Genomic DNA, 25,067 nt, shown 5'->3' on the forward strand with positions numbered 1-25,067 from the left:
CCAATGGACCTCCCTAAAATTGCGCCAAAACTCCAGTTTCTGAACCTTACGTATTGCCTTTCATCGGTAATCGGTACATCTGGCTGAAATTAAAACATTGTTAGGTTAGGTTAGGTTGACCATAGATATATTAGTTAACATAATACATAATAGTTTATGCACATATATTTCTATAAGAAAACATAAGATGCTCTTTTATTTTTAACTTTTTTTTTTCAAATTAATGTGAGTGTCGAATGCGATTAAAGGTATACGTTATTAATTATTATGAATAAATAAAACTATAAATATATAATATAGCACTAAATAAAGTTAGATATTTTTAATTCGTATATGGTTATTTTATATACAATATTTTTGACTTATTAAGTAAGTACAGCACAAAATGAACCGGTCTTAAATGACACATCTACTTCGCGCCTTTTCGAGCGAATCGATCTAAACCATATTATTTAATTGGTGGAAAAAAGTAGTAACTACTGAATTTCTTGGCGGTTATTTAAATATAATCTACATCCAGAGCTGGTGTTAGTTAGATACAATTTATTTCAGAAAAACCATAGATTTTTTTTAGATTTATTCTAAAAAGTATTCTGTTTATTTAAAAATATGTAAAACAAAATATTAATAGCATTGAATATGAACCGTTGCTCAACCTTCTAGTCATTTGCTCACGTCTTTGGTCTGTCTGTCATTGTTATAAAAGGTAAAAAAATGTCCTCTGTAAAGCGCATGGCTGCACATATTGATTTATTAGGGCACTGAGGAAGTTTGAGTACTAAAATTTCATAAACTGCGAGGAGGTGGTTCATTGCTGCAGTTTTCACTTTTCAGCAAATAAAGTTGCATAAATCACTATCAATACAAGTTTAAATATTAATTTACACTCTAATCTAACTATCTCAAACTATCTACTAAATTAAAGTATTTCAAACACACGTTTTCTAATATTTTTAAAGTGCGACATTTATTATCCCAAGCTTCAACGTATATTTTATCAAAAGTCAATATTTTAGTACAGTAAAATAAATGAGTTATTGAAGTACATTTAATTTTTGCTATATCCTGGTTCGGCTTTAAGAGGACATAGCATGGCTTAGAAACCATAGATTTGTATTTGTAACTAATAAGTGGTCGACTTTGTAGTTTCTAAAGTTCTCTTCTCTTTTTAAAAGTAAAGGACTTGAAAAAGGAAAAACATTTTTATTTGTCAAGCAATTGTCTTATTTTTTTGTTTTAGTAGCTATTGAGCCCGAGCGTCATCAATAACAAAATGTGAGAAATAAGACTAGAAAATCTTTTTCGAAGCATGCATATTCACTTATGTTTTACACTATTCTTTAATAATGATTATGTTTGACCTTCGTTTATTAGACATATATTCGCTATTACAAAGTTTTTTTTTAATAATATTGAAAAGGTGATATAGACAATAAAGAGCTAAAATGTAGAGCTTCGAAAGTTAGTCATATTATTAGATTTGTTTTGGTTTACGCGCTTTTATAGAAATCTTATACAAAATATAATCTGAAGAAAAAAAACATTATGTCTTAAGGCATTTATTAAATTCACAATCGTTTATAAATTACGTATAACTCTACAATTGTGAATTGTAATATGTGGTAAAATATTTATGAAAAAAAAAAATATTGAATTTGAATTTTCGCGCTATTTTGTGTAATCCGTTTTATCCTAGGATGCAGCTCCTGTAAGAGTGAGAGCAATATAATATGTTATATAATACAAATTGTATGTATTGCACTACGGCGCTACTGTCACGTGTATTTTATTTGTACAGTACTCTTTGCTTTTATGTGCTCCTAGTATTTTCACATCGTAATGTGAGGTTATTGCTCCCGTTGGTTAGCAACAGGACTTATTTTTGTTTGTTCCTTTTTAATTAATGTAGAAATAAATATAAAATTTGTTTTATCTGAGTGGTATGATGTTAATTTGTTGATTTTTAATTAAAATTAATAATTATCTTGTCAGTTGCTTCATGAAATTTATTAAGCCGACAAAATTTTCAATATGCTGTCATCTCAAGTAAAAACAATGAAACTGAAAAAACAACAACTGAAAATCGTGTTTTTAACGACGTAAATAAAATATGGGTGGGTACGTATGTATTATGTCTGCTTTTTTAACTTTGGGTATCTAAAAGTATACGAGATAATGGATATACACGGACTGCCATTTCTGATGCCGCGAAGCAGTTATTTTTGTATGTTCTCGTTAATAATGTATATCTTCTAAATAAATAACCACGGCCTGACCCTGTAGACCATCCCTACAACTTCACTCTATTTGCGAGCTCAAAGCGCTCAAAAATATCTTTTTTTCTTACCTTGGAAAGCTTTGATTTGTTTTAAAAACAGATTTTTATTAAGCTAAGAATAGATATTAAAACTTTTTTTAGTCATATAATAATAAAAATAAATAAACAATCATTTTTATCCGTAAATTTTATTACTATACTATTTGTGGGTAGACAGACTGCCTATATTAATGGGAAACTATTGAAAGTAAAAAAACTTTCGACGTAAAATATAATATAATTGGGTAGTTTATTTTTTATTTTTAATTGACGAAATTTATTTATTTTATTTATTAATTTGTTATTTTGTTAGTAGCGCTCTACGTAATTTTTTGAATGAAAAATATAGAGATTATAATTTAACATCAGAAAAACACTTAACTGAAATTGGTTCGGCTTGCAGCATTCGATGTCTATTGAATTCAATTTTTTTTTCTTAAGTTTTACAAGGTCTTTAAGTTTATCAAAAAAGCGGGAACTTTAAAATGAATGCTTGTATATTTGTTTCTATGCGTTCTAAGCCATTAATCTAATTGGTATGAAACTTCGATAAGTTATTCAGCGTACGTCCAAAAGGTATGTATGTTTGTTCATCAATAAACACGTTCTATGTAGACTCATTCTATCCGTGCGAAGATAGGACCGATAGCTACGGCTATTGTATAAAAAAAGTTAGGAAAAATTAAAAACAAACTACTTTCCAACACCTCATCATAAAACCGTGCTACATTAAACTAGGCTAACAAACATATTTATGCAAAAATATTATGTGCTAAGTAGCTACTATGCACATTGTATATATTTATTTTCGAATATCTGTTTTATATTTAAATTGTATTTTAATTACTTACGAACGATTCATTTATCCATATCATTAATTTAAATCGTAAAGGCATCTAAGGTTCAGCTATACTCTAAAAGTTACTGCTGTCAAATGCACTTTAGGAAAAAATAAAAGCAAATAACTAAATTTTCTATTTTGTAATATATTAGCTGAACTTAACCAGAGAAATACGCACGCACGCAGACAAACCATCACCCCCCAAATTAAACTATCTCCGTACTGAAATTTGATTTGATCCATTTTTTCAGCAGTTTAAGCGTGCAGAGGTTACTTTCTTTTTTATAGTAAGTTTTATTAAATAAGTAGGTACCTAAAAGTTTATAACAATATATATGTATGTATATGTCAATAAACTCCAAGTGAATTATTTTTATGTTTGTCGTTTTGAATATAGTATAACTGAAATAATTTTCCAGACCTCGCACTCATAGACTGTAAATTATTTTATTGTATATATTTTTATTTTAAATAAATTCTGCCAACATGAAATTACACAGATATACTTTTTTTATATACTCATTCCGTTACAACTCTGTGTATGTCATAATCAAATCTCCTCGCTTTTATGTGCTTCTAGTGTTTAGGCCTCGTAACTTGAGGTTTATTGCTCTCTATGAATTTGTTATGTCAACAAACATTTGGAATATTTTATATACTGCGACATTGTTTTTTTTGTGGTTAAAATTAATCAATTAATGTAATCTTCAAAATTTTTGTTATTTTATATTATTACAAAAAAAAGACAAGTCATTTACAATACATGTTTTTGAACAAAAAACACTTGGCTTTCAAATACATATCTACTTATTATAAGAAAGCACTAATAATTACAAATACTTCTAAAAAAAAAAGTGCAATAAACTTGTTTTATTATGACCTTTTTCATACGATATGTATTATTATTTTACGTTAGTGTAGTACTCGTAGAGCCTTGATAGCCTTGAGAGCGTAGACATGCGTAGAGGAAGTTGGAGATAGATATCGATGATGAATGGAAAAGCGCATGATTCAAACAAGTATTGATTGGTTGCCTGTTCAACCAACTTGAGTACTAGCACTTCATAAATTACAAGGAACCTGAACATATTTTTATCACTAATAAAGTTAGTATAAGCCAACTATTTCAAACTTTTGATATCTACTACAAAAATATTTCACGAGTAATAAAATTTGATAGTAAAAGAAGATGGATTTAATTCAAAAACTCTTATATTGACGGAATTAATTTAAGTAGTACGTATCACCATTGATATTTTAATTGATGAATTGGAACTTAAAATACAACTCACTTAGAGTTGTATTTTAAGATCAAATTTTGAATAAAGATAAGTCGTTATTACCGAAATACAAATACGATTTTTTCTAAAAATCTTGTTTAGTAACATTTCCTTTTTTAATTTGAACATCAGTGACATTTTATTGAATCTGCAATTCAATAAAATGTCACTGACAGTACTACAGTGCTATATAAAATAGATATATATTTTTGTGTATATCGCACTATTGACCTCTTTGGTTTCATGCGGTTCTAGTACTTGTGCCTCGTAATGTTGAGGATATTGAACTCTATTCGTTCATTCAATTTAAAGGTCCAACAAAATTCTTCGTCGACTGGCATTTTAAGTTTTTTTATCAATATAGTAAAACATTGTAAGCCCTTTAAACGTATTTATTCTAATACAATTAAATCTTTTAATTTCCAAAAGATTATTAAATAATACTATACCTATAACAATAATAATGGGCATAACAATAATAATAGCCATCAAGGTATAAAAAAACCGTACATATTTCACTCATGAAATTTTGACAATCGACTTAAGGCATTTTGATCGTCAATGTCGCATATCATCATATTCTATATACATTGATACATATTACGCCCGTGTTTTGCAGTGATTTTCCAGTTGCTTCTTATAAAATACCTCTACATGTCCCTCGCTCCAAACCTTCTCCTCAAAGGGAGAGGAGGCCTTTATCCCAGCAGTGGGACATTTACGGGCTGCTAATAAAAAAAACATGTCCCTTTAAAAAAAGACTTTATTTAAAAAATTTCATTGACAATCGTTAATATTCAAGACAAAGTGTATGCGACAATCAATGTCGAAGTGATTTCGAATTTTCGCATCTGTTCACGCTAATTGTCCGTCAATTGATTGAGACAAATTGTGGACGTCAATGAATTGCCAATAATTAATTGTGTGATAGTAAGTAGTACCTTTGCGAAAAGATTCTTGAATAGAGTCAATAAGACCTTTTTTATTTACCATTTGAAGATTTTTTGCTTTTTGAACCTCTTCGAACTTATGGATTCTCAGTAATGTCACTACGTACTTTTAGGTTATATTTGTTTTATTATTAGCTGAACTTACGATGGCCCAGTGCCGAGATGGCCTAGCGGTTAGAACGTGTGCATCTTATCCGATAATTTCGGGTTAAAACCCAGGCAGGCAGCACGGAATTTTCATGTGCTTAATTTGTGTTTATAATTCATCTCGTGCTCGGCGGTGGAGGAAAACATCGTGAGGAAACCTCCATGTCTCTAATTTCAATGAAAGGTAAGACTTTTATTCATTTAAAAGTTTGTGGTGGGTGACTCATTTTCTATTTCATTATCATATTCTTATTCGGTCCGGATTTTTACATTAAACATATATTTAATATTTCAAAATACATCATATTTATATTGTAATCTATTTATTTTATTTTATAGGTTTTCATTTCATTATTAGGATAATAATTTTTTGAAATATTTTTTAATAATATTATTTGTTATAGAAAAAATAACTTGATAGACGAATCAGCCATAATGGTAATTATGGCGGACCGCTTCTTCTACTACTATGTAGTCGAATATTATCACGTTAAAATTATTTAAAGATGACTTATTTTATTATATCATATATAAACAAAAGCTGTGATATTAATATACTATATTGATTAATTTATTTATATTTCATGTATAAAATTTTACGCATTGTAGCAACCGTAGATCCGTGACCTAGAAATGCGTAGAGTAGTAAAAAGTAATAGTATGTAGTAGTTAATATTTTTTTAGGAATTTCATTACCTATGACAGGTTTTGTTTTGATTTTATTTCATTTAACTGTAAACTGCAAATCGCTTATCTAAATTAGGCGCCAAAATGAGGAAACCTTTATCAATTGATTTTAATAATGTCAAATAGTATACATTAGTTCAGTTAGAATTGGAGTTTATTGATAACAAGTTACCTATAACTTAAAGTTTCATAATTTACAGCTAAAATATCGTTATTTGAATTGTCGATCATCATCGAAAATACGTAGGAAAGTAAAGTTCTGCCCATGGGGGCTCGCTGCGGCCAAGCTGAGGTGATACTGAATTTGATCACAATGCGTTTGCTCAGGTCTCTGATTCAAGTTTGCAACCTAGAAGTCAGTTATAAAATGTTAAATCAATTATTTATTAAATAGTTGTTTTTTGTTAAATCATTTATTTGGTAAATTGCAATCAAGAATTTCCTTTATTTTTCTGCACAATTACGGCTGGAGCTCTTCAAAATGAGATCATTACCGATTTTTTATGTACAGCTATACTCCAATAATCACTGGGACAAAATCGGCTTACGCTATTAATATATTATAAGACTTACTTATAGTACCTACTTGTTTTTTTTTCTTCTTATGAGTTCCTTGTAAAGTTAGATCGTAATCGTGTGTGTATGTGTGTGTGAATCGTGGTGTGTCCCTTGCGCTTGTAGTTACACTGGCTCAACAACAATACTCATAAATATTTACCAGCTTTATGTTTATGTAATAAAAAAATAATACTAAAAAAAAATTAAACTAATGAAATGACCGAGCAGAACTCGCGCATCAATCAATAGAAATTATTCATGATAGAATATGTTTACATCAAATATGTTTCCCAAGATATGAGACGATTCATGTTATTTTCCTATAATGCTGATTAAGCATTTACTTGTACGCAAAGCACACACCTTAACCTTGAGCCAATATAACTAGATCGTTTCAGTATTTTTCTGAACAAAATTTTTATATTAAATAGTTGTTCACCTCGCTATTTTGAAGTTATACGTATCTAAACATAGTTCAGACATTGGTATCAGACCTAGGCTGATACAAAGCTTTATGTGTCCAATATAAAGTATTTTAACTGGCAATTTATTTAACAATTACGGCCATATGTTTATTGATCTTTGCAATTCAGCTGAAATGTAAGTTAAAACTGAGATGAAAATGAAATAATAAATTTAAATAATCAAAGAACTATTAAAATTAAAAATGTCCTTGGACCCTGGATGGCTTAGAACCCAGTAGGTATCGTAGGATAAAAGAAATTTTGTAGAAAAACTGTTCAATCATTGTTTTACCTGGGCAGCTAGTCACTAAATTACTTGTTTATACATATTTATATATTGTTTATTGTGTATGTATGAGAATGTAAGTACATATTACTTAAATAAGTATAATACATATATTCATACTCATCTACACCTCCTAACTTATCTCATTTTTTAAAATATTTGTGACCTCTATCATGTGTACAGTACAGAATAATTGCAAATTGTATTTTCTCATAACTAAAATCAAAGAAGGATATTATACTTTCAAGTTCATTATTGTTAAGTTCAATAATGTAGTACAACACTATTGTAGTATATTATATATAAATTAACGTAATACCTATGTAGTACATACATTTTATAACTGTCAACTTTACTCACTAACTGCTAAAGGCAAATTGCAATTTTAGAATACGTTTTACGAACTAATAAATGAAGAGACTCATATTAATATAGAAAGATTGTGTCATAATTGATTATACAAATAATTATTATGAGAATTTTAAAAAAAGAAAGTTATTTTGCCGAAACCCGGGATTGAACCGGGGACCTTTAGATCTTCAGTCTAACGCTCTCCCAACTGAGCTATTTCGGCTGCTGGTCAAAGTTTCAAAAAATCCATAGATTTTCAAGTATTTATTAATGAGTACGTCAAATTTTTTTTTTTTTAACTCCATAAAACTATGAAGTTTGCATTGCATCGTATTTTTAAAATAATAATTACTGTTGTAATTGCTCACATACCTAAAGAACTTAATATCAACTTTTCTAATTATTTAATAAATTCTACCCAAAAAAATTAGAGAAATTATTACTATATTTAAATACTTTACTCAAATAAAAAAATATACGAAAGTATCTTTCAACTTATTTAAAAAAATAATTAGTACAACTTAAATAATATATACAAACACGACTAACAGACATAGGGAGATTTTAAACGTTCAATCGACGAAACGGTTATTCATTCCGGTGGGGGACACCCACCCTAGTGCACTAGTGCACCGATACGACCTAGGGGATGAGGTATCGATTAAAAGACAGTTAACCAATATCTGTTTATGCTCTCCTGGTAACTTGCAACGTTACTACGATGCATTTTTGCAAGTTCTTATGAATGCAGTTTGCAGTGCATGCATTCTGTGCACTGAATTGTTGACATGATACTAAAATAAATTGTATTAAATTATAAAATTGTTTATAAATAAGTTAATTATTATAATATATATATATGATATGTGAATATCTTGGAAATCTTTACAACAAGAAAGACTTTGCTCGATGTATTAGAGCACTAGTACAGTACCACTTCGCGTTCGACATCATCAAATTAAATGCGTTAATCACAATGCATGTGTCAATTCAATCACAATTCATTTTACAACGAACAACTGTTTAATAAATGGAACTAGAGAAATTTCCTAGAAAATGATATTTATATTTATAAATATACTCAAGTTAATATGCTGCACAGCAGTATGGATCATTGATAATTTAAACATCAATTCTATCAATAATGAATAAACTATTGTTTATGATTTGATTACTTTTGGTGGATTACATTTGGGTAAAGAGCTCTTAAGTTAAAAAAAATTTTAAATCCTTATTCTGCTATACTGCTCCAAGCACGAAAAAAACAATCGATTCAGTCGTAATATCTGAAATTTGAACCCACTACCCAGTGTTTAAATTCCACATACTTTATACGGCGGTAAAAATAATATAAATATTGTGTATTTTGTATTTGAAAAATTTCCAGCCTGAGTCTATGCGTATCCATACTATACATATATAACTACGTACTCTGTTAACGTAAACTTTGTAACTACCTTTTGCACTTTTCTGTATTCCTAGTATATATATCGAAACTTTTGCAGGCATATATAAAATATATAAATAATGTTTTGGCGAGCATGGAAAAGTTTTTTGACCTAGCAAACAATTCATTAAGTGGATTATAAAAATTGAACGTACCACTAATATATTATATTATTACTACTACGTTATAAATAAACTAATTAATATCGCAATATATATTTTTATCAATGACATTTAATTAGTTATTAAGAATATTTATTTGAACGTCAATGAAATCTTAGGACTAAAAAAATAAATTGATGTGTTGTACAACGGGTGAACATATTAGCCACAGTATAAAATTAGCCATCTCTTTCAGGCAACCCGATCTGAGAGAGTTTTTTTAAAAACATAATCTTTGCAGCCACAAACTTACACGCAAATATTTACACACTAATAATTATACTTAATATATATATAAATATGTATATTATATATGACTGTTAGGTAACTAATACGATGATAAAAGGAACAATACGTATATATAATTTAAGTTGTCTAAATTATTATTAACGTAATCATTTTTAGCATTTCATTTAAATATACAATTTGATTTTGATTTTGATTTTTATGTTTCTGAAAGGACCTACGATAACATTTTGACCTGTTCAGTAAATAAGTTATTGAAAAATTCTTACATTTTTTTTATAAACAAAACAAAATTTTCTTTTGTACTGAAAAAAAAAGCTGTATATGCATTTGTTGGCACATATCATTTTTTTTTGCTTACTTTGAGTAGTAAAAGTTCACAATCTTATCACAAGTAGATAATTATAGTTAAAGGTTAATTCAGTTGGGAATACTATAAGTGATGATAAGAGCCACGTTACTTTAGTATTGCTTTTATCATTGTCGATAAGACGTGTCTTATAATTAACAAAGGAAATGCCTTATATAAAAACGTATTAATTAGTCTTTAACAAATCAATGCACAAAGCGGGGCAAGCAAGGGCAGCAGCATCTGTCAAACTACTTATTGAATTTATAATAATAACATGAATCTCATATATTATTACGTCATAAGAGTGCATTACTTAAATCTCACAATATCATTATTAGACACGTGATGGCTAAATTATATATTTATATTATTGATAACATAAGTTTAACACAACCTCAAACAGATTATATTATACGACATCCAACTTCAAAACCGTTTTATATTCACTATAAAATAAATCCTATTTATTAAAAAAAAAAATTATTGTAGTAGGTAGGTACCGTATCGTTTAATTAAAAACAAGTTACACTATTATAATTCCATTTGGGGGTACGTTCAAAATATAATAAGTATCTACTATGTGAATATTAAATATCTACAATGACTTATTCGTAGACAGTTAAGATCAGGGGAATAAATTCACGGCCAATAAATACTTATAGATCAGGGCCGGATAATCGACAGTTTATTACCTCCCATGTGCGCAGCCCGTTTCTCAGAAGCTACACTCCCTTACGACGGTCGTAAAAGCTGCGGTAACATGTGCATTTGTGCAATGGCAGCACCAGTACCAGTTCACTGTTTGAACGTATTTGCTGCCGTCAGTCCACTAACTAAGCGGACGCGAGGTCGATGTTGTTATTATTATACAACACACTTACTACGGATATTATGGACTATCGGATTGTATAAAACGACTTTATATATTATGTCCTTATAATAAATAACATACAAGCAATTCTTATTGTTATGTGGGTACATAATAATCGATTTTTTTATTACGGTATTACATTGTTTTTCTTTTTTACAAATGTCAACAATTCTGGAATTATCTTCCCTAAGACGCTTTGGAACAGTTTCTTGGTTTAGATTTAGTGGCCGCAATGAAATCGATGAAACAGAATTTATCGTTACCAAAACGGAAGTTTGATTGGCAGTTTCGCGTTATTCAGCTTCTCCATAAAATAACTAAATTTAGACATTCGCATGTTACTTACTGTATTATAGTAGAAACGAGTCATATATATTTATTTAAATAAAATGTACCGAAATGATATTCGATCGTGTTCACGTACACGAAGTTTAAATTTATTTTATTCTATTATTATTTTTCTTGCATCATCATACGATAGTTGAGCTCAATATATTCTGTATCAAGAATATTAAAAGAGATGATACAGATATTATATAATAAATTTCAAATTTGTATGTTTTTTTAAGTTTGTGAGAAAAAATAATGCAACACAACATTAGATATCTTAAAACGTAACGTATAATTGTGGCACTTACGTGGAATATAAAAATAAAAATTAATTGTTATAAAAAAAATACAATAATTTATAGTTTTTTAATTTTAAATTTAAGAATTAGTTTACACTATTCCAGATTTCGTATTTTATCAAAACGTAAAATTTTTTGCTTCTGATAAAAGCTAACTGGCGACTAAGAAACCAGCCAGTACTTGAAATAAAATCTTAATATTAACAAAATACAATAACACAATTTTATTTTATTTGATATAAATTTACTTACCTACCTAATATTCTTTTATGATATATTTATATGTAAATAAATATTTTTAAAATGATGAGGTATTAGATATAACAAAATGTAATCCTATTTCTAAATTCAATACATATAGTAAAAAGCTATTTAAAAATTTTAGTCACGAGTGATGATGTATTTCAGTTTACGCATCGATAATGGCGTCAGGTCACGGATAGGAAGAGCCAGCACTCGCTCCGTACATATGAGCGTTTAGACGAACTGTTTACACGAAGTTGCGTTTGTTCCACTCGTTTGATCTTTGTAAATGCAATAGGTATTTTTAAGAATAACCCGCCAGAAAGCCGACGAGCGTTCGCTTTAATAAAAAATACGAGAATGATTTTTGAGAACGACAACCTTGATACAATGTTTATGTTGCCCAGTGCTCCGTTTATGAGCATTTTTGATTTAACGTAGATAACAGACGTTTGTTTGAAAGTTTTAATTTAACTGTATATGTTACTAACGCATTCCATATTATTTCTTTTTCTTTTTATAGTCTGGATGTCTCAAAATATATCTCGCTAGTACTTATTATTTACTTAGTAATAATTTGTACGAACGCAGAAGTTCTTCTTTTACTCAATTTATGTATATTTTTCAGCACTTCAATTTAAAAACCTTGAACATTTTAACTACACTGTTTCTAAAATATTGACTATAAAAAATCCTCCTATATTGATCATATATCTTTTGCATGTGATATAAGTAGATCTGTGGCATAATTTACCGCATAATATTTTAAAATGACTCGCTCATCAATTACTTATTTATCGCTAAAGGGGTTGATTAAAAAAAAAGTTTGGCCTTACAAATATAGAATTCTATGTTTTGGATTCTAGGTATGAGTGAAATTGGGGATGAAAGTTTATGTTAAGTCCCAACGCCCCGCTGAAAGTAAATGTTTGGAAAAAAAGTTTTGCGGTATAGTTTTGATGTTTTAAATATTTGGGGAAAAAGATTGTATGGAAGTTTGCAAATGTTTATGTTACACATAGTATTCCGCGTCCGAGGTAATGTGATAATATGGATAATGCAAGTTAGAAAAAACTCTAATACCTACTTACTCAAGAAAATTCGATACATGTCTGAATATTGTTTTCCCTTATACTTGCATAACAAATACTAACTATTGTAATAACTACCAAAAAAACCTACAACAACATTACCTACAAAAATATACTTACTTTATCACGGAAAAATATTTAATTGTCATTTAACTAGTTAGCTACAGATATTTCTATAGGGATAAAACCTATTTAGAACGATTTTTTAACAATAATATTTAAAAAATAAACTAATTATTGAATTATTGTTTTTTTACTTATCGGTAATTATGTAGCATCATTACTGCTTCATCCACCTCATATTATATGAGCTGTCCTAACCTAAACCGTTGGTTGCCTGGAAGAGATCGCAATGTAGCAATAAGCCATAAGGTTGCCAAAATTGTACGCGTCTCTTATCTGGCAGGATCTATGTATGTTGTATTTATTTATTTAACCTGTGTCGTATACAATAAAAAGTATAAAGTAAAGTAGAAGATATCATAGTACTATATAGGGATATTGAAAGTGTACCATTTTAAACGTTTATTTTTGTTGCAATACAAAACAAAAACTGACGTGGAACAACCTTTTAAAAATAGATCCAAGGAATTGACACTGCGATCAATGCATTATCCCGATGCGTGCGGGCTCGGTTAGGGCCATTACACACCATTTAATTTTTATATAATTAACGTCATATTTTTTATTTGATTTATATAAAAATGTGTTACATTTAAATATTTTTGGATATATTAAGCTAATATCAGTTGCGATATGTTTAATATAAACACAAGATTTTTAATAAGGAAATAATGTTTACTTTGTATAGGATGGATCGAAGGCGCAATACCAGACACTCTTCGAATTTATTCAACACCTGTTTACTGAATCAGAAACTTAAAATAGGTCCAAACAACTGTTTCTAAATATCAGGTACTACATTTCATAGTAATTTTGGTCAGAGCGAATTGATATTCTTAATGAAAATATCCTTGAGAAAGAGGTCATACAAAAGATTTTTTTTGTGATCTTTTGTATGGTACATGTCTTGTAAACTCTCTGGAATATTGCGTCCTCGTGAATCCTTAATGCCAAATGCGATATAATTATAGGCTATAATGTGTATAAACTCATTTAATAAGGTATTTAAAATTTGACTTTTTACGTATAATTTATATTTGTGTACATCGTAAAATAATTGATTGCAAGAAAATTGTATCCGCATGAAATAAAATGTTCTCATTTGCTGCTGTGTTAAAAATAATTTAACTGTGGTCATCAATGGAAATGTCCGGCATTCAGGATTCACATAACTCGCTTGCGAAAATATATTATTATGTCATTTGTAATTTAATAATGAATAAGATTTTGCTTTGCGAATTATGCGAATGCCTAAATACTTCAAAAAGATTATAATATTTCAACAAGTATAAATAAATTCTAACATATCTTCAATAAGTAATACGATTAACGCTTGAAGAGTCCCGGCGAACGTCTGTCGTCAGCTACTAACTTGAGAGCAATTTAAACTGTCGGCAAACTCTCCGGTTAATCAAAGAGCTGGTAAGTGATGACAACCTAAAAAGAATGCGTAGACTGTATGAAGTACATTTTGGGTAGTGGTGGTTGGGTAATCCTTATACCTAGACGAAGTGCGTTTTAATCGCTGCAAGGCTCGACGAATCACAGACCTATCAATTAATCTGAATAACATACCTAGATGAGTTAATTCTGTAATGAGTTCAAACTCGTTTTAAACACGTGTTCAAAAATATTCTTAGAAAATAGAAACTCCCAATGAGAATTTATTTCCTAAATCATCCAATTGGGTGGTTTGTTTAAGTTAAAGCGATTAGGTACCGATGTATGCATGTGGGCGACAACAGACGAGCGGCAGGCGAGGCGGGATCGATGGGAACTTACAGTGTGCAATTATAGCTTTACGAATACTAATTTAATTCTGAATCAGAAATACTGTGGCCGTTACTTCATGAATTATTGCGTTGGCAGATAAAATTTGTTTCTACTATAATGTGACTTATACGAGATGCTTTCGATGATGTCAATATGATTGAATTTTTTTATGCTTGGCGATTTCAAAATCATTGAAACAGCCTGTAAAGAAACTCTGTAGGATATATACTTATTATAAAATAAATAATTCATAAAAAAAACAGTAAACATTTAAGTCCGTGACTATCACTATTCGCAGAGTTGAAACGTTTCTCGCGTTGTTCATTCCGTCTATGTAACGTCACACTTAATAAAATGTTATTTAATAGAACTGGAATTCATGCAAATCCTTTGTTAAGTCTATCATTTCACAAATATGCTTACGCCATTCATTTTAAAGACCAGGTTAAGATGTAATAGTCAAGAAGTGTTAAGTCAAATGTGACTGCGATGCAATAGACAGTGATGTCTAATTTGGCGTTGTGTGTAATTTTCCTTTTCGAACATTGATCATCAATATCTTAAGTTTGTCTTAATCTTTCTTCTATATCTTGAGCCTCTGAGATTTCGAATGTGTTTGTAAAATATTTAATTAATGTTTAAAGCAATTAAGCGACTTTATGAAATTAATGAATTATAAATATAGTTATTAAGGCACCGAAAAAGAGTTACAGATGTATTCAATGTAATGTAATATTTATTTCTAAAGGTGCGGCATCGATGTTCGCTGGGATGCGAGGGATGCACGGGCAGATGTTATCCGGCAGCTCATTAGGGGGAACATCTATCAGTAGCCTGGGTGGGTTCGGGCATCACTTGTCGTCATCCCTCCCAGCACTGCCACCTGACCGCAAACCGCCTACGCCGCTGCCTGCTCTGCCTCCTCCAGCTTCTATCTCATCGACACCAGCTACGCCTACAAACTCCACACCTGTACACTCTTATTATGACCACATTATATGAGCGTAAATGAAGTATATATCATTGGTAAGCTGTTTTTAAATATATAATCATAACTCCATAAGCTTCTTAGAAATTTCTTTCTTAAAAATTTTGTACAATATTAATAATTAACGGGTGACTTACGGTCAGCACGCTATACAACATATGAAACAAAAATATCACATTTCCAGGCTTTCCTGGCTATAGTTTGAGGTAAAGTTAAAAAAGCTGTACCAATTTTCCAAAGACGTTCTGTATAGTTTAACTTTTTATAATCTATCCAAAAACTTAAACTACTTTTTTTCTTTTTATAGATACAACTGGTACGCGTGCTGTGTCTGCTAAAACGATAAAACGCTATAGAAAAAGCTATGAAACTCTCATAAACAATTAATTGATGACGCAAATTGTTAATAATATAATATAACAGTATGAAAATGAAAATCTGTTTTATTAACATAAGAAACTAGAGAAAGAGGTTTTAAAAAAAAAGGATTGTTTAGTTTTTATTAACACGCAGAAATTCAAAGATACATGTCTCGTTATATGCCTTCTTATCATTTTGTATATGCTTATATTTATAAAGAGTTTCTTCAAACAAGTTCAATTGTTTAATAAGTCTTTTTATGTAATCGTCATCATAATCACTTAAAAACCTGTTGCATTTAAAGTGATATTTCTTTATTATTATTCTTTATTATATGGCAATAATAGTGTAGATTTTAAGATGTTAATTAAAATATAGTATTCCATTCACTAACGTAAACGTGGAAGTTTATCTGAAAATGTCTCATTGGGTATCAGTTACATTATCTTTTATTAAATATATACATAGTTTTCTTTCAAGAATCAGGCGAATATTTTAAAATTGTAGAACCATTTTTTACCTGTCATAAAATAGTTATGAGCCACTTTTATTTAAATATATATGTATATAAAAATATAGGCATTTATAGATTGGATAAAAACGGTCATTATTTTATGTATGTATAAAATAATAACGTAATTTCACCTAATAGCCTAAACAACATATTTTAATAGCAAAGACAATTTAAAAAATATGTTCGTACATTTATAATTTAACGATCAAAAATATTAATTCGTGTAAGTAAATATGTATTTTGCTAATAAATTTGTTTTTAAATTGATATTGAATACATATAATAAATGAAATCAATTATTTGAAATAAACAATTGATTTAATTTATTATAATGAAATGGATATTAGTTTGTTAAAAAACAAAGTTTATTTGTATAAGTCTCATTTTTCGTTTATTTATAAAACGAAAGTGAGATAATATCGATCTTAAGAGAAGTCACTTGAAAAGTCACGAGTGTCATCTCAGGATTTATCTTTTAAGGCAGATCATTCGTTGTTTCAGTGTCATTGGCAGCTAGTAAATATTTGCTATACTGACCCGTTTTAAATAAGCGTAATTGATTTTTTTATATTTTAACTTCCGTATCTGAAAGATGAAAATTACAAAGCTAGGGTCAGGACCGGTTTTGAGGAGAACTTACGGCGCTTCAGGTCTGGAACCTAAACAAGTGAGGAGTAATGTACTACGTATATACAGATATAATTAAATATAAGGACAATTCTTGTATTTTACTACAACTACATCAACAATATATGTATGTATTTTTTTTAATTGAATTAAAGGAATAATACAAGGTATGATTCTTTTAATTCTTGTATAATTATCTTTTTTATAAAAACATTTATTAGGAGTTTAACGTATTTAATTTGTATTAATTATTTTAACACTCAACTGTAAAATGTTTATTTAGTTTTGCTCCTTTGTTGCCGAAGGTCATCCAGACCTCTAAATCCAGCCCTGCACAGGGGCTCCGCTTCAGTTGAAATAACCAAGTGAACTTTCCAATGTCTGAAACTAGATTACCCGGTGAGAATTTCAGGATGAGATAGTTATTATGATAAAACATTTTTTCAATAATATTTTTAATGCAGGTACAAGCGATATAAAATCTAAAATTTTATAATTGGCAGCGCCTTGGCTGTGAGGAATTCTTCTGAGCAGAGGTGACCACTTACTAAGTATGAGGCAACACCTGTTCATATCATATATGATTATCTATTGATAAAAGTGCGATTGTTTTATTCTTAGTTACAAAATGGATTTGCGTAAATGCAAAATGTGTAAATAATTATAAATTATAGTATGTATGACGTAATTAAAAGAAAATGAAACCGATAAAAATCGAGCTATAAGTTTAACTTTAATCGCTTAAATTTTTTGTATTAGTAATTTGGTACCGTACATAAATAGATACTACATTATAAGATTTACTTACTTTTGTTTTTGTTATTTAGAGGATGATTCGTTAAACTTGCTGTGTCTCTTCTTTCGAATGATAGAAAGAGAGAATTCAGTGTTTATCTAAACACCACTCAATGAGATTTGCATGCAAGACCAAAAATAATAAAAAAAATTAAGGTAACATATGTCTTATGTATAATTGTTATTTGCTATCCTCTCCTCATAAATGCAAACATTATAATGGTGATTTTTTTATTAGCTTTCTAATATAATAAGAAACCTTAAAAGCCTTTACATATATAAGTACCTTAATTAAAGGTACAGGAAAAACAAGAAAATACAAGTACACTTTTAAAAAAAAACATAATAAACTAATATAGGTTGTGTTGGAAAGTATTTAATAAACAATAAAACTTTTTTTTAAAAAGTCAACCTCATGTAAATGAAAATGAGACCCTTACAAAAAAAAATATATCGGCATAGTGTAACGAAAAAGTATTTTATAATTTTTGAGAATAGAACAAGTACAAAAATTATTTTATAATTATAAAATCCAAATATTCAAAAAATGTGACGCTTTCTTGCCTGTACCCTTTAGTTATGATAACTAAGACAAGCTGATCGTCCGTATTAAAAAATAATGTATCTATTATTTAAACCTCTTGCACGTTGCATGTAAACGATAAGTCTATGTAAAACATTAGTCAATTGCTAGAATAAGTGAATGTGACGATTTTTGTTACAATTTTAGTAGTTGGTTAATCATTTAGATATAGATAATATTTTTTAGAGATTGAAATAAGATTTAAATCGATAGGTACCAAATAGTATTGTAATTATAAGCTGTTTCTTTTTAAATAAATCATTTTATTAAATTGTTTTTTTTTTATTATTTTAACTACGTTTATGCAAAAGATCTTACTTAATTAAATTAAATACTAATAAAAACCTACTCAATAAGATTTTCAAATGACTGGCTGACATATAAAGCACAGTATAAATAGGTGGGTTTCCTATATAATTATTAAAATTTCGCAGGAGTTCCTTACGAAACAAAGTTAAACACTAAATTAATAATTTCTGGGAGGATAAAAGTTTTTATGAAAATTCAGAATTTGTTGGGTTAGAAAAAAATCTAAATCTAAATATTTATAATTAAAAAAATTGTCGTACAAAGCTATTTTGAAATTCATAACCTATGAAGTTTAAGATAAAAGTTTGTGGGGAAGTTCATAATTTTTGAAAGATTGAAATTTTAAAATCGGTGGTTAGGTGCGCTGGGTAGAGTCCCGATTAGCGCAACAGTGGTACTGTGTAAGATAAGGTCCTCCAAAACAACCGTAACTGGACATCACTTGAGTCAAACGGCAGTCGGTTTTCTTCTATCGACGCTTCGAATGCCGGCCGGATATAATACTAAGAATATTATATAATAATAAAGATAATAGTATCGATGACGATATTGCGCGCATACCTATTTTTGAGCGCACACGGAGGGGACGTGCTTTTGGCGATTTGAGAAGGAGGCGGATCTTCTGACAGATTTCCAAGTCCATATCCTAGGCCGCGTAGGATATGGTGCGATATCCCAACACTATGCGGATAGCCATTTTCGGCAGTGGACGCGCGACAGTTTTTGTGACCAAACAGACGCCCCGCAATCTATGCACTGCATATTTCCCCGTATGGATTGGGGGTCTAGGCACTTGAAATGTTCTTCAAAGCCCCGGCGACCGTAATTTAACGTACCTGGACGTTTGGTTCACCAACGTGTACGTGCCTCGGGTGGTTCCTTAGCTCTAGGCATATTTTGGAATCATACTAATACCACCATACCTCTTCCGCCTTATGAGACACTATTAGAAAGCCCAACTCGCAGATCTTGAGAAGAACGATGTTCATCTATGCATAAGTGCTATTCTAACATGGTATCATACGACTATGCATTAATCATTATAAATGGAACATAAACCTTTAAGTACGATGTTAAAAAAAAAATCTTTTATAAAAACCTTCAAATTATAACTTTAAATAAAAATAGCACTTAAAATTTAAAGTTCAAATCAGTAATTATTGGCTTTTAAAATTAGAATATAATTTTATTTGTATATGTTGTGTCCTTTCTAGCATACGTGAGATTTGCAGAATATTTTACTAATAAATATAAATATAATATAATATAATATAATATAATATAATATAATATAATATAATATAATATAATATAATATAATATAATATAATATAATATAATATAATATAATATAATATAATATAATATAATATAATATAATATAATATAATATAATATAATATAATATAATATAATATAATATAATATAATATATTGTTAAATTTATTATTTTGCATTCGGTAGGTAGTTTTTCGGCAATTCCGTCCGAGTACCACTTGCTCATTACTCACTCTACCACCGAACAGTAATATTTTTGTTGCGTTCCAGTTTTAAGGGTGAGTGAGCCATTGTCACTACAGGCACAAGGAACACATCATAGTTTCCATGATTGGTGACACATTGACGATATAATAAATTGTTAATAAACATTAAAAGTAAAAATATTTTTTTATGAAATACATAAATAATATAAATATATTTAAAGGTTTATCATAGTGTTTTTTATGTATGTATTAAGAATAATATAGAATTGAAATATTTATATAAAGTATATTTAAAATTAAAATATTAGTCGCTGGTATATTTTTATGTACTCTGTGGTCGCTGGCTGCCTTTTTTTAGTTTTGGGAACTGGCACTGACATCAGTGTCATGTACATTAGTAAATGACATTGACAGATATGGGTTATTGTGAATGTGTTATTATTTTTGTTTCTTTTATGAATATTAATAAGAACGAGCTATTTAAGATAATTTATTGCATTTAAAATTGTGTATATTAAAAAATACTATCTGAATATCGCATCCTATGTGAATTTATTTAGAAACATTTTGAAAAAATTTACAAAATAAAAAATGAGGTCGCAGCACTGTTTGTATAATATGAAGTGAAAATCGAGATCTTTCCTGGTTTTGAAGATGAGTCTTCAAGATCGGTTGAAACCGTTATTAAAAATATTAAAAGTGGGTTCTTTGATCGGAGGTAGCATATTTATTGTAGCTTATCATCTGAGAGAAATATGTAGAAGTATTGATAAAATTGTTAATGCAAACGTATTAGATGTTGAGAAAAAAATTATTTCTGAATACATATATATCGATGATCCATCATATAATGCTACCATGAGTATAGACAATGATATACAAAATACAAACACTTTTGGATTATCTCGGGTATGGAAGAGCTTGAAGCATTCTGTAGCTTGGCGGTTATTGTGGCTTTGTCGACATGGAAATAAAGAGCAAAGAAATTTAGCTTTAGAACAATTGGCTTCCTTTAGAAATAATAAAAGCTGGGACTGTCTAAAGATAGCTCAAGCACTTGATAAATCAACAGCAGTACTTCTTGCCCGCACCTATGGTGCTGACTTACGTTATTTTCTACCTCCTCCAATACATGTTCGGAGAGCAGCTTTGAATTCTGAACTTTTATCATATAAATTTATAGATATGATAAGTACGGTAGAGTCTATAAACCCTCATAGTTGTATAAATCAGTTCCTTTCAAAACACCTACTAAACATCCAAGATCAAGTAGTTGAAGTTGATAGTGTTCCTCCAAAACCAGATAGTATTACTGAAAAGCAACTTTGTATATTATGTCTTGATGCTCTTCATCACCACATTTTTTTATTCAACCAAAAATCATATGATAATGATATTTCAACTTCTACATTAATTAAATTGGGTATATTACCACGATTAGCTGAGTTAATGTTGCGTTATAGATATGACACAGAAGTAGATTTGGCTGTTTTAAAAATTCTTACTGTTTTAAGTTTATATACTAATCTCTTGGTAGATTTTTTTCAAAATGGTCTTATTGGTGAACTGGCCCGCCTATTAAAATCACAAGATATACGTCTGGCAAGTTCTGCAGCAGTTTGTTTGGCAAATCTTTCGGGAGAATTTTGTTACAGACCAGGACTTTTCTTATTACACCCTTTGTATAGAACAAAAAGTGTCCAAACATGTGATACTCTTCTTGTACATGGCTTAAGAGGTGGTGTATTTGTTACTTGGCGACAAAGAGATAAAAAGTGTGCAGAACCTGTTGGGATTATTGAGGTAACTGTATCAGATGTTGATTGTGAACCATGCAAAGAAGATATAATCAATAATAATAGATTCTTAGATCCTGACCTTCAACAAGTAATAGCAGATATGAAAGTGCTTGAAGAGGAGGCACTTTTGTCTAACTTTGAAGTTGTATTACATGATCTCCCTATTGTTGCAAAGAGAGAACCTATCAGTACCAATAAATTTACAGCTAACAAAAAAAGACTAGCAGTGTTACAAGAAGAACAAGATAAATGTTATTATACTCACTGTTGGCCTAAGGACTGGTTGCCTAGAGATTGTAATAATTTAAGAATATTAGGCTTTAATTATTGGAGTAAACTCTCTGATTGGTTGGAAGGATGTCCTTTACAAAATGCAGATATAGAAGCACGTGCAGATGAACTTGCTTCCACATTACTTCATGCAGGTGTTGGAACAAACAATGTTGTCTGGCTGGCTCATTCGATGGGTGGCCTTATTGTTAAACAGTTATTAGTTGATGCAGCTCAAAGTAGTGATCCCGCATATGAAAAATTATGCCAAAAGACAAAGGCAGTCCTATTTTATAGTACCCCACATAAGGGCAGTGCATTAGCAACAATGCCCCGCGCTGCAGCTGCTGTTCTCTGGCCCTCGCAAGATGTTAAACAATTAAAAGAAAACTCTCCAACATTATTAGAAATGCATCAATCATTTATAAAGTTTGCAGATATTTTTAACTGGGAGACAATAAGTTTTGCAGAAACATTACCCACTCTAATCACGGCATTTAAAGTCCCAGTTCACTTTGTAGATTCATACTCAGCAGATTTAGGACGTGGACCATTTTATCAATTACCATTAGACCACTTATCTATATGTAAACCAGCAACGAGACAGTCTGTGTTATATACTACAGTATTAGATGTTTTACAAAGGGCAACAAATTGTGAAGTTGAAAAAAATCTATCTGACTCATTGTTACAAAGACTATTAGGTTTAATACGGTTATCTTTAAAAAATAAAGGTGAAGATACCAATTTGAATTTGTATGATGAGCAAAGCACCTGGAGTAGACATTGGTATGAACAGGTATTACTAGATGCCTTCACGGATGGTTTTTTGTATTAACTGTTGCTGTTTAAAATTATATATAGATATAGATAGGTAGAAAAGCCAAACCACTTTTGTACTTGCTAATTGTTTTTATTGTTAGGTTAGTTTTTGTATCTTGGTGAAAACATTTACAAAAAATCTACAATCTGCACTTCAAAAGTATTTTTATATAATTAACAACTTATATATTTATATTTTTATGTGTTGAATTTGTATTATGTAATGGAATAGAAACCCTACTCTTTATTTATAAATGTTTACAACATTATTAAAAATTACTAAAAGAATATTTTAAATAATTTCGAAAATAGATGTTGTTAAATTTGTTTTTGAGTTAGTCATGTCATATCAAAATATTTTTAAACAAAATTTATATCATAATAACATCCTGGAGATTGATTGTTAAGATCGCAGAAAATAAAAAAATTAAATACATTGTTTTTTATTCTATTATTTATTTTTGTATTTTATTAATTACAATGAATGAATCATTTTTCCTCTGAGAAATAAAACAGTTTCAAATCCTGCTACAGAAATACTATTAGGCTTATGTATAAAAAGATTACAAGGTACCACAATAGTTTTATAGCGAATCACGTTTATCGTTAGCAATGTCACGTAGTAATCAAAGTACAATAGGAAACACTAAAACATAAATATAATTAACAAATTCATTGATAAGTTTAAAGATGTAGGTATACACTTCATCAAAAGATACACTTGATATTGATAGATTGATTCTGGAGCAAGACGGCGCTTTTAGCCTTTTTAACTCTTTAAATAGGTACATTTATGACACCTTATAAGGTTTAAACATTTTCATACAAAACCTTATTACTTTGTTGATTATAATCTTCTATTTTATTTACACATATTTACACCTTACAGTAAAATGCAATTCTTGTTTTACCATTTAATAATTTTAATGAAAGCTTGAAAGTTAATTTAATAACTTAACAACAATATTCATCTGTCAGTAAATTATAAATCGAGGATTCGATTTAACTATGAAGTAGGTATACTTATTACTATCAACATTCAATACAGATACGTAAACACTACAAACTAACAAAATACTTGGCCGCCACAATATGATTAGTCACGGTCAGAACCTACGAATCAAAATTTGTATAAGTACATCTATTTATGAGTAATATACGAAGAAAATACTTTATATTCTGAACACGATTTAAAAATTAGATAAACACATAGTTATACCACTCAAGCGTATATATCATCTAATCATTTTGATGGAAAGGTTTCAAGTTTACTCCACGACCAGTGGCAATTTGCTAGCATGCTGTGGAGGCTTGAGTCTAGGGCGTCAAAATTTTACTTTGAAGAAGTATTACAATATCAGTATATATAGTATATTTATGAGGAGTACCCCTCTGCGGGGCTTCCTCAGCAAGGGGCTTGCAATCAACATGTTATTTCAAAATTTAAATTATGGACCAATATTTTTTGTTTGGCAGGCCGATCTAAAATAATAGATACTACCTAACGTAAAATACTAAGACTCAAGAATGAAACCAGCTAGTCAGTCATATTAAAATTGCTTTACAAACGTTTCGACCACCAGACCGGACGAAAAGACTCATTTATTTTCTTCGGGCTTTTGGTCCTAAAGACCAATAAAGATCTGGATTAATTTGACAAACAAGCTACCTTCGGGTCAGATTTTGAGAATAGCGCTTT

At 29.5% G+C, this 25,067-nt stretch overlaps 2 protein-coding genes and 1 non-coding gene across 3 annotated transcripts in view; 2 read left to right on the plus strand and 1 right to left on the minus strand.

Moving 5' to 3' along the window:
• Positions 1–16,280, plus strand: part of LOC125076036 (forkhead box protein F1-B-like) — a 30,128-nt gene extending 13,848 nt beyond the window's left edge. Inside the window, exons 2-3 of the mRNA XM_047687971.1 lie at positions 15,566–15,843; positions 16,113–16,280. Coding sequence (XP_047543927.1) covers positions 15,566–15,819 — 254 coding nt within the window. The 3' untranslated portion in view covers positions 15,820–15,843; positions 16,113–16,280. The remainder of the gene's footprint in view (positions 1–15,565; positions 15,844–16,112) is intronic.
• Positions 8,032–8,104, minus strand: Trnaf-gaa. Its single transcript has one exon. It is a non-coding gene; the product is annotated as a tRNA-Phe (tRNA).
• Positions 16,281–20,909: 4,629 nt separating the features above from the next.
• LOC125075849 (protein SERAC1) lies at positions 20,910–23,599 on the plus strand. The gene has a single exon (XM_047687660.1). The coding sequence runs from the start codon at positions 21,132–21,134 to the stop codon at positions 23,382–23,384; it is 2,253 nt and encodes a 750-aa protein (XP_047543616.1). The 5' UTR covers positions 20,910–21,131; the 3' UTR covers positions 23,385–23,599.
• The last annotated feature ends 1,468 nt before the right edge of the window (positions 23,600–25,067 follow it).

This window comes from Vanessa atalanta, chromosome Z, assembly GCF_905147765.1.
Source record: "Vanessa atalanta chromosome Z, ilVanAtal1.2, whole genome shotgun sequence".
Taxonomy (NCBI): Eukaryota; Metazoa; Arthropoda; class Insecta; order Lepidoptera; family Nymphalidae; genus Vanessa; species Vanessa atalanta.